General features: G+C 36.4%; 1 protein-coding gene across 1 annotated transcript; it reads right to left on the bottom strand.

Moving 5' to 3' along the window:
- Positions 1-386: 386 nt before the first annotated feature.
- atp6ap1b (ATPase H+ transporting accessory protein 1b) lies at positions 387-10,030 on the bottom strand. The gene is made up of 10 exons (XM_052091846.1): positions 9,904-10,030; positions 9,511-9,637; positions 8,282-8,356; positions 7,988-8,181; positions 6,924-6,955; positions 6,684-6,769; positions 5,406-5,650; positions 5,227-5,277; positions 4,538-4,775; positions 387-2,538 (listed from the first exon to the last, which is right to left on the bottom strand). The coding sequence occupies exons 1-10, from the start codon at positions 10,017-10,019 to the stop codon at positions 2,329-2,331; spliced, it is 1,374 nt and encodes a 457-aa protein (XP_051947806.1). The 5' UTR covers positions 10,020-10,030; the 3' UTR covers positions 387-2,328.
- Positions 10,031-10,584: the final 554 nt, after the last annotated feature.

A 10,584-nucleotide genomic window follows, 5' to 3' on the forward strand; every position in this document is an offset into this window, starting at 1 on the left:
TAATTTTGTCTTTTTAAAAGTGCATTTATAAGGATACTGATATGACTGGAGTCTTCATTTTAATGTGAGTGGTCATGATTTCCTACATATATTGCAAAATTACAATTCATGTCTTTAGGAGTTAAAATGTTTTAATGAGGAAAAATTACTGGGTGCATCTTTAAGTCTACTCTCATTTATTTATTTTCCCCACTTAGGTTACTTTTGTGCCTAAACATTTTTGTTTTTGCAACATATTTTAGTTTGTCATGCCCATTTTCCACCTTTTCTTTGATCCATTAAAAATACTTTTTTTTTTTTTTTTTTTTTTGCTGATGTGCCTTTGTAAACACCCATTTTGCATGTGAAATGAGGATCTGTCTCCACACAAGTCAGGCTTAACTCACTTTTATAAAGTGTTTGTTTTTATTACTTAGGCTCCAAAATAATTGATTAAACAAACTGCCAACTGAAAACACATTGCTCGAGTAATTTTGGCACTTTGTCACAGCCTGTTATATTAACTGATGAAAAACAAAAAGTGGTACCAAATTAAACACTATTATTTGCTTTTAAGTCATAGAAAATCAAGGGTAATTAATTACTCAACACAAAAAGTTTTTTTTTTTTACAGTGACATCTTAACAGAACCATTTTTGGTTCACTAAAGAACCTAGAACTTTTTTTCACCACAAAACATTTCATTCCATGGATGTTAAAGGTTCTTTATGAAACCATACATGCTGATAAAGATACATGCAGATAAAGAACTTTTATCAGAGGTTACTTTAAGAGTGAATGTCTAATTTCTAGATTCTGATTTGTGATGATTTAGTATTCATTTTCAAATGACAGTTTTCATTAATAATTATTGTTTAGATTAGGAAAGAGAACTCTCATAAACCCTAGGCACTTGACTAGTACAATTGAAATTAGAAGTTTACATACACAATTTTATTAACCACTCCACAGATGTAATTTTAGCATACTATAGTTTTGGCAAGTCATTTAGGACATCTTTGAGTATGACGTGTAATTTTTCCAACAATTGTTTACAGACAGATTTTCACTTTGAATTGACTATCACAATTCCAGTGGGTCAGAAGTTTACATACACCAAATTAACTGCATTTAAGCAGCTTGATAAATTCCAGAAAATTATGTCAAAGCCTTTAGACAACTGGGAGCAATTTCCAAACACCTGAAGGCACCACGTTCATCTGTACAACAATAGCACGCAAGTATAAACACCATGGGACCACGCAGCCTAATGCTCAGGAAGGAGGCACATTCTGTCTCCAATAGATAAACGTAGTTTGCTGTGAGAAGTGCAAATCAATCCCAGAACAACAGCAAATGACCTTCTGAAGATGCTGGCGGAAACTGGTAGACATGTATCTATATCCACAGCAAGGAAGACGCCAATGCTCCCAAACCACCATAAAAAAAGCCAGACTACAGTTTGCAAAAGCACATGGGGACAAAGATCTTACTTTTTGGAGAAATTTTCTCTGGTGTGATGAAACAAAAATGTAACTTTTAGGCCTTAATGACCATCGTTATGTTTGGAGGAAAATGGGCAAGGCTTGCAAGCTAAAGAACACCATCCCAACCATGAAGCATGGGGGTGGAAGCATCATGTTGTGGGGTTGCTTTGCTGCAGGAGGGACTGGTGCACATCACAAAATAGATGCCATCATGAGGAAGGAAAATTATGTGGATATATTGAAGCAACATCTCAAGACATCAGCCATGAAGTTAAAGCGTGGTCGCAAATGGGTCTTCCAAATGGACAATGACCCCAAGCATACATCTAAAGTTGAGGCAAAATGGCTTAAGGACAACAAAGTCAAGGTATTTGGAGTGGCCATCGCAAAGCTCGGACCTCAATCTGAAGAAAGATTTGTGGGCAGAATGGAAAAGGAGGCCTACAAACCTGACTCAGTTACACCAGTTCTGTCTGGAGGAATGGGCCAAATTTCCAGCAGCTTATTGTGAGTAGCTTGTGGAAGGCTACCCAAAAGGTTTGACCCAAGTTAAACAATTTAAAGACAATGCTAACAAATACTAATAAATTGTATGTAAACATCTGAGCCACTATTTTGCCATTAAACAGTGTAACTGAGATAACTGTATGTGTACTGAGATAATTCAATTTCAGTGAAAATTGATTATTTCACCACTTCCAGTCAGGAACCAAAATTAATTTGAAAAACATTATTTATCTTAAAAACATTTAGATATTGCGCGAGATCCATAAATTCTTGATTACCAACAACATTGGGGGCTGGAATTTTTTGACACACATACAAACCATGTAAATTAACATGAAACAAATTCCCACAAAAATTACTCATTCAGAGGCACTGAAATTGACGGGCCTTTTGGATCATCGAAGCGGTCCATGGTGTGCAGCTGCATGATCATGTGCAGGCCATAGGTGAGAATCAGAACCATGAGCAGAGAGGTCAGCAGACCCATCCAAATCCCTGGAGTGAAGAACCCCGCACAATCACTTGCATATGAGAAGAGTTCACCTGTAACGTTAAATCCTTGGATCTGTTGAAAACAAATTACTTATCACAGCCAGCCAAAATGTAGTTGTAGTTGGTATGGTTTTTTTGTATTTCATTTTAATGGTATGTATATGAAGCAGGGGGCCTGCAATACTACGAGTCATATCAACGCATGAAAAACCCAATAAATAAAAGGAATAGTTTACCCAAAAATGGTAATTCCCTCATATTTGTCTCACCTTCATACATTTGAAAACTTGAATGCCTTTTCTTCTGAGGAACACAGACGAAGATATTTTGAATAATGTGAGGTGTTTTTACCCCCATACAATGCAAAGTCAATGGGTTCCAAAACTTTCAAGCTCCAAAACGCACATATAGGCAGCATAAAAGTATTCCAACTCAAATTGTCTAATGTATTCTGAAGTGATATGATAGCTTTGATTGAGAAACAAACCAAAAGTCCTTATTTACAATAAATCTTGACATCCAGCCCAATTGGAACAAAGTGCAGGTTTCAAGAAGGAAGAGAGTTGATGCTGCACGTGGTTACCAGGTACTAATTCTCAGTATCATATGTCAATAAGATGTTGCATTTTCATTTTATAGTGTTTACTATCAACCTTTTGGTGACCACTGTAACAGACAACAATTTAAAAAAATAAAAATATAGGAAAGCTGGGTGAAATTTACCATTTTTGTTTTGTGAACAAGGACTGAATTTTTGGGTTGTTTCTTGCCCAAATCGATTGTATCTTTTCAAAAGACATGGATTTACACCACTCGAATTGGACAGACTTTTACGCTCCCTTTGTGTTTTTTGGAATTTGAGTGGGGTTTTGGACCCAACTGACTTGCCTCGAAAGAAAAAATATATATATATATCATGCATTCTTCAAAATATCTTGTGTCCGCATTAAAAAGTCATAAAAGTTTGGAACGGCATGAGGGTGAGTAAATTATGAGAGAATTATAATTTTTGTGTGAACTATGTATTTACTTTATGACACAAAGACCATGGTGCACTTTAAGTGAATTATGTAATTTAGTTAAATGTGTAGAGAAAATGTAGTTAGACATTCGAAGGTTAATTTCCACAAATAGTGTGAACACTGTTGGCACTTCCAACATTGCTTTGTTTGTTGGATCAGTCCCACATGTCATCTTCTGGCATGACGTGGGCGGGGACTACCTGTAATAAACTGTAGCTGTGAATTTTGGCCAAATAATGGGAGATGCTGTTAAAGAAAAAAGAAACAACCATTCACTCTCACCACATGCTAGAGAAAAAAAAATCAAAGCTTCACAACACCAAATGTAGTAAAACAAATTAACATTGTGTTCACAAGTACCTGATTCTGAACTGATTCTTTACAGAGGCCAAAACTTAGTTCCTTTTTGAAGGCTGGGTCACCAATGTCAAACATTTGTTTGTTTAGGTACTAGCTAAATGTTACTGCCAAGATAGCCAAGAGAAGGGGATGGAGTGTTTGGGAATCCTGTTTGGAAACAAAGTATTTTCACAATTCCATGTGGTGTCACTAGGTGCGAATAAATGATGAACTTCACCTTTAAAGCTGAAATGCATAACTTCTACAGCACTAGTGCCACCAAACAGAATTTAAAAAATAAAAACCTCTGTTCAAACAGGTTTACCGACCATTCTCTTGTCTGCTATTGGTCCAACCTCCAATTTACAGCATACAGTAGGTTTAGCCAAAGTTGCCAAATCTGGTTAGTGGGGATGCTAAAACAAACAGAGCAATGTTTTGATAGCACCTGCAGAACCAGTGTTTACACATTTCAGGGAAATCAGCCTGCAAATGGCTTACTAATAGTTATGTCTAGAAATTAAGCTGGGATATTGAGTATTTTGACTGAACAAATTGCACACATCAGCTTAAATATACAAGCACTGAGATTAATCTTTGAATAACTAGAATCTCTCACTTTAAGTCACCAACAGGATACTCAATGTTAAAAGAGACTTGTTTAAGCCCTTTGTAGTCATTACCATTTTAAGCGGTATATTGCAACAGTACCTGAAAATCAGTGAAAGACAGTCTCCACTGCGTAGCGTTGTCAGTAAGAGTGCGAGGCACCAGCAGGGGGCTTTCACTGCTGCTCACACTCTGGCAGTGAAAAGAATACTCTGCAGGAGCATAGATACCGCCACTGCCGTTAAAGATCGCTGTCTGCCCGTCATACTCTAGCACCACCTGCTCCATGACAGTCCAGTTGCGAGCAGACACAGGAAAGAAAATCTTGCGCATAGAAAAGCTAGAGGTTTTGGGGAAGCATTAAATATATGTAAGACTTTTTCTCTCCTGAAAATCCAACAATATCATCCTGCTTTTATCAACCTGTTTTAGTCCAGAAAATTATGTACATGTGCCCCCCAAAAAGAATTTGGAAATATTTGGAGACTTAGGTTACACATTAAAATGTCTACACATTGCATTAGATAAATAATACCAAAGATAGTGACATCTGCAAACAAAATAAATTAACTTCACATTTCTAAGCCTTTATTTCAAATTGTAACATTTGAAACCTAACAAATTTCTGTTTTGCTTGTCAGTGTGTTTGTGATATGTTTCTTTAAAATAAATGACACTTGCTTTAATTTTTTGTTTTCCAATAATTTACAGGTGTAACATACTCTTACAAAAAAATCTTTTTTGGGTCACTATGTAATTGAAAGTGTACCGATCATGTATTGAATACTCACATAAGCCGCAATGACTGAAACTTCGTAAAGTTTTGGTAATTCAGGACGAGTCTGAAAAATAAAATGTTATACTTTTAAGAGTAACGCATTTAATAAATCTGTAGTTTATACTGAATTCTGCATGATAATCTCAAACTTTGCCTAACGCCTTAAAAAAATAAAACTTGCCGTATTCTGACCTTGAAATTGTTTCATTGCAAGTTGAACCAGTCAAGGTGGCAGAACCATTAAAGGTCTCTGGGCCCAAATCAACCCAATGACCCTGAGCATAGCTAATGTTGAGGTTGTCAGCCCAAAGCAGGATGCAGGGTTGTCCTTCTGTGTTATTGAATATAACTGGAGGTTTCACAGACAGCTGTGGAGGAGCCTGAAGTAACGATCGACCCACAGAACTTCTAGCCATTATTGGGGTATCCTGAATGATCTACAGAAGATGAAGATAGGAAAAAAAGATTTTGAAAGGCCTATTCACACCAAATCTGTGACGAATTTGCAAGACAAACTGCCGACTTAACATCTAATCACACGGAGACCAAAACAAATAAAATGAAAAAAATAAATTCACCGTTGTATAGTAGACCAAGCTGTTCTACAAACATTTATTCTGGTGCATGGATCTTAATGCAGTTATTTACCTAATTTGGCATAATAGTTTCATAATGTTCTTTTCATGTTGTTTGTGCATTTTGAGGAATCTGGGGAAGTAAAAATATGAAAGAAAACACAGCCTCACTTTAATTATTGCATATTTGTATTGAATTCAGGGTTTCTTGTGCATGGTGAGAAAAAGAGCACTGTTATAGGAATATTTTGTGTTATTTTATCCTTGCAATAAAAATAGCAGTGGGGTTCAGCAAACTGTTTGTCTACACCCGTAGTAAAGTTTTGCATGTAAAGAGTCTTTTTGTGTGATATTTTACTACGAGCTTAGTCCAAACGAATTGCTGAACCTCACTGCTATTTTTAATGACAGGAAAATATAGCAAATACAGTAATATACATATTAAATAATTTACATTGTACATCAAGACAACATGTATATTATATAATAAGAGGTATTAGGACATTAAGTTACATAAATATTACTTGTGAAACGAGTAAAAAGCACAGAAACTGAGTCACAAACGTGCTGGATTGTGTAGCATTGACATCTATGGAAAAAGAAAATCAGACTGCTGTCTGTAAAGAAAAAAACTTTTGGCTTGTCAGCAGATAATTTGTTGGACCAGGTGTGAACAGCATCATAGGAACCCATTGTTCCTATCAAAAAATAGTTTGTAAGGAACATACCCACTGAAAATTCAGGCTTGGTGTGAATAGGGCTTAATTCTGTGATGAACTTTAACTGATTTATACAAGGATTCATCAAAGCAGTCTTGTCCTTTGATGTGTGAACTGCTGGGGAACAAAATGTAAGAGAACAGAGGGTTGTGCAGTACACACTAGCTATCACTTACTCGAGAGGGCTTCAAGCCAGTGTAGACAGCTGTGTAAGGCACATCATGAGATTTGAACATGTCCAGGACCTCTCCAATAATCTCATCTAGTGAGGGAAGAAAAATGTGATAATATAGCACAACAGTACCAAAACACACAAAGTCAGGTTAAAAACAATTACAACAAACAAAAAAGCAACAAATTATTATTGTTTTAGAATTACCATGAAACATGACCAAGAAAGAAATGTGAAATCTCACCATTTTTCAGGAGCAATTCCTTTGATTCAGCACTGCCATTTTATGCAAAGTAAACCCAAACACAACAAAAAGAACAACATTCTATGGTTATCATTTGAGATTAAAACTATTTATTAATAGAGTTAATCTATGTATTAAAAGCAATTCCTTGTAATTAAGCATTCAGATCCTTGACCCATTCTTTGATAACAGTCAATTATCAATCCCACAGTGAAATCTTGTTCTCTTTGTTAGTTCCATTTCAATACACTAAAATTCACAAATAATACATTTTGGCATGACATTGTATTCTGTTAAAATATATTCCTTGAAAAATATAAATATGTTGTCAGTATTTAATCCCAGTGGTTCAGAAGCTTAGACAGAGAGAAAAAAAAAACAGTCTGAGTGCAACAGTCTGGTTCCAGGAGTAAAAATCCCAATAATTTTTTCTATAGACTAATTTATTTTAACATTAACTTATAAACCTTAAATACAGACCTACAGTGGGTTGTTAATCATCCAATGTTGTAAATCGATTATATTTGCTGCTATTAAATCTATTAGTTCCAATTATTTCAATATCATTTAAAAAAAAAAAAAAAAAAAATTAATAATTTAATACTGCTATTTTTGATGAAGAACTACACTAACCATGAGCCTGAAGGGAATCCGCCAATCAGAAAATGACGGCGAACAAAGTGCACCAAACAAGTTCTGCAGCGACTGCCCACTTCCATGACATACTGTGACATGACATCGAGTGGCTCGAGTCACTCTCCCTTCATTCTCAAAGTACTTGTATATGCAAATATATGCAAATAAACATTTTGCAATCAAATCAAAATATATTGTTTCTTTACAATTAATCAGCCAATTAAATTCAACTATTTTATTTTTTTAATTATTTCATTCGCAATGCTTCATGGGATTGTGGTTCATTCATCTTTAAAGACTTTAGGTACACAGTCTTGTTCCTGTCTTGATCTGTCAAATACTTTAATGCCTTGAATCAAATTTTGTAATAGTGCTATAAACTTCTGAGCTCTGGTTCATGGATTAGAACTTAATAGTTACCCACATACCCAGTAGTATAAGGGAGATGGATGGCCAGCAGTGAAAGCTGTGAAGGGTTCAACTGGAATTCCTTCAGGGTGCTTGGGTCGATGTGGACCGCTGTGATACCCAGCTCTCCCTGGAAGAGTTTCAACACTGAGTCTGACGCAGACCAGTCCAGGGCCGACAACACCAAGGGATTGGAGGATGCCTGAAGTGCTGACTTGTGTACCAAGAGAGAAATGTTGAGTCATGTTTCAACTCTAATTGTATGATATCCGAAGGAGTTTTTAAAAATGATCTCAACTAAAGAGAAAGCTCACCTCTATGTTCAAAAAGGCACCATCTTGCTTGTTCCCAAACACCCCACCGTACATAGTGAAGTCATCTATACTTAGCTATATAGTGGGCATGAAATAGATTCAGTTGTAACTGCATAATAAATATATTAATATTTTTCCTTCATCAGGTATTCATTTCAATATTTACATTACCAATCTCACTTGTTTAAGTGAATGTTTCACATATATTGTGTGAAATATTGCAATAATTACAAACAAAAGTACACAATTTTTCACAGGGTTAATGCAATATTGGCATGTCCAGGGGAAGATATTTGGGGAAGTAAAATAGTGGCTCAGTGTCACACTGTAATGACAAGTCAAAATACCAGCGCCCGAGGGGGAAGTCCAAATGGTTCCACATTGTAAAATGTATTATTTTTTGTAATTAACTTTTTTTATTGATTCAAAGAAAAAACACAACAGAGAAAAACACAACACATACACACCGAATTAACATTTTACTTTGAACCCCCACTAATATCCCTCCCCAATCACCAACCCCACCCTAACCCCCAACGAACACCCTTGTGGTCACATAAAATAATACACACAGACAAACAAATATACCACAAAACATTCTAATAAATATATAAATAAATAAAACATACATAATTAAACTTAACTTCTCTCTCCTCATCCCCTACCCGAGAGTCCCCTAATACCAGCAAATACCTGCCCCACTTCCTAACAAACAAATCCCCAAACCCCAGCCTTCTACCTGCCACCTCCTCGAAAGCTGCCACCCTCCCAATCTCCACACACCACTCCGGAAATTATGGTGCTCCGTTCGACTTACAGCCCCTAAAAATAATTTGTCTGCCAATCAAAATACTAGTCAAAACCCAATTTTTTTATATGTTTGTCCCCCAAATGTATGACCGCCCCATCACCCAAAATACAACGTCTGGAGTAAAGTAAAATTCGAATGCCCAAAATGTCACACAAATGACTCTGAACCTTCAACCAAAAATCTTGGATATTAACACCCCCAAAAGACATGGGTTGTGTCTCTATCCTCTGACTGGCATCGCCAGCAGGTCGGTGTGTCTTTAAGACCAAGCCTATATAATCTAGAGGGGGTCCAATAAAATCTATGTAAAATCTTGAATTGCATAAGGCGACCCCTTGCATCTCTAGATGCAGTAAAATGCATTGTTAATACATTTATCAGCATTTAGTATGTACTCTGTTATCATAGGGGTTCACACCTTATCCTGTAGGAAGAGCAACACATTGTGTGGAGCAGCAGTCAAGGCAGATTTCAGATAAGATGCGAGCTGCCCACTAGAGACTGCCTGACCAGCTGGTGGTTGGCTCAGATGTGGCAAGCTGTACCTGTTTTGACAAAAATATCACATAAACACATTCAAATTCATAACAAATTTCGAACTTAAGTACACTTAGGAAATAGAGAACTCTGCCTAACTATCCTAATATCAGACCAAAAGAGTTTAACAAGTCAGTGTTAGCAGATTTTGCTGGCTGAACATAAAAAGAAGCAATGCAACATGTGATGGTTGAATATAGACAGTGTATAAGAGTACAGAAACATTTCAAAAACAAACTTATAACTACATTCAAGAGACAAACGCGTCACATACCCATCACTGGTCCACATGAGCAATGGTACCTGAGCGCTACAACTATAAATTGAGAATATAAAAAATAAAACTGAAGTGAAGGCCATTGTTGAGAGACTTCTCTCAACTTCCGTCATTCTGCTGAGGAGTCACGTGAATATCACAGCGGTGATGATCATGTGATTATTTCCCCACCCCTCCTTTGGGCATGTCATTCTCTACTGACTCACGCTGTTCCCCTGCGAAAGGCGCATTTGCTGTTAAGAAGAAAGTCCAATAAATGCCTGTATTATTTTAATACCAATAAAGGAGTTAGTATATTTAGATTTTAGATTTATTTGTAAATAAAAATAATATTACTATGACAAACATAATATAGCATGATATAAACATAATGTACTGTTATAAAAACACCGAGTTGTGATACTGTTCACCGAACTGTAGGTGTCAGAATAAACTCATCCGCGTACGGATGAGTTAGGGGCCGTTCACACCGAAAGTGTTTTTGCCTGCGTCTGCTCTGTTTATCCATTGTTTTCCTGTGTAAACGCGCTGGATGAACGTCCATACATGCTGCACCGCGTCTTGCGGTTTCTTCAGTGTCTCACTGAGGACTGGCACATTTTAGTGTCAAGTTAATAAGAGCTTCAGGCTTGAAAAAAAATGCATGCCGAAACACCTTTGTTCTGTTTCAGAACTGTG

This window comes from Xyrauchen texanus, chromosome 25 (genome assembly GCF_025860055.1).
Source record: "Xyrauchen texanus isolate HMW12.3.18 chromosome 25, RBS_HiC_50CHRs, whole genome shotgun sequence".
In the NCBI taxonomy this organism is placed as follows: Eukaryota; Metazoa; Chordata; class Actinopteri; order Cypriniformes; family Catostomidae; genus Xyrauchen; species Xyrauchen texanus.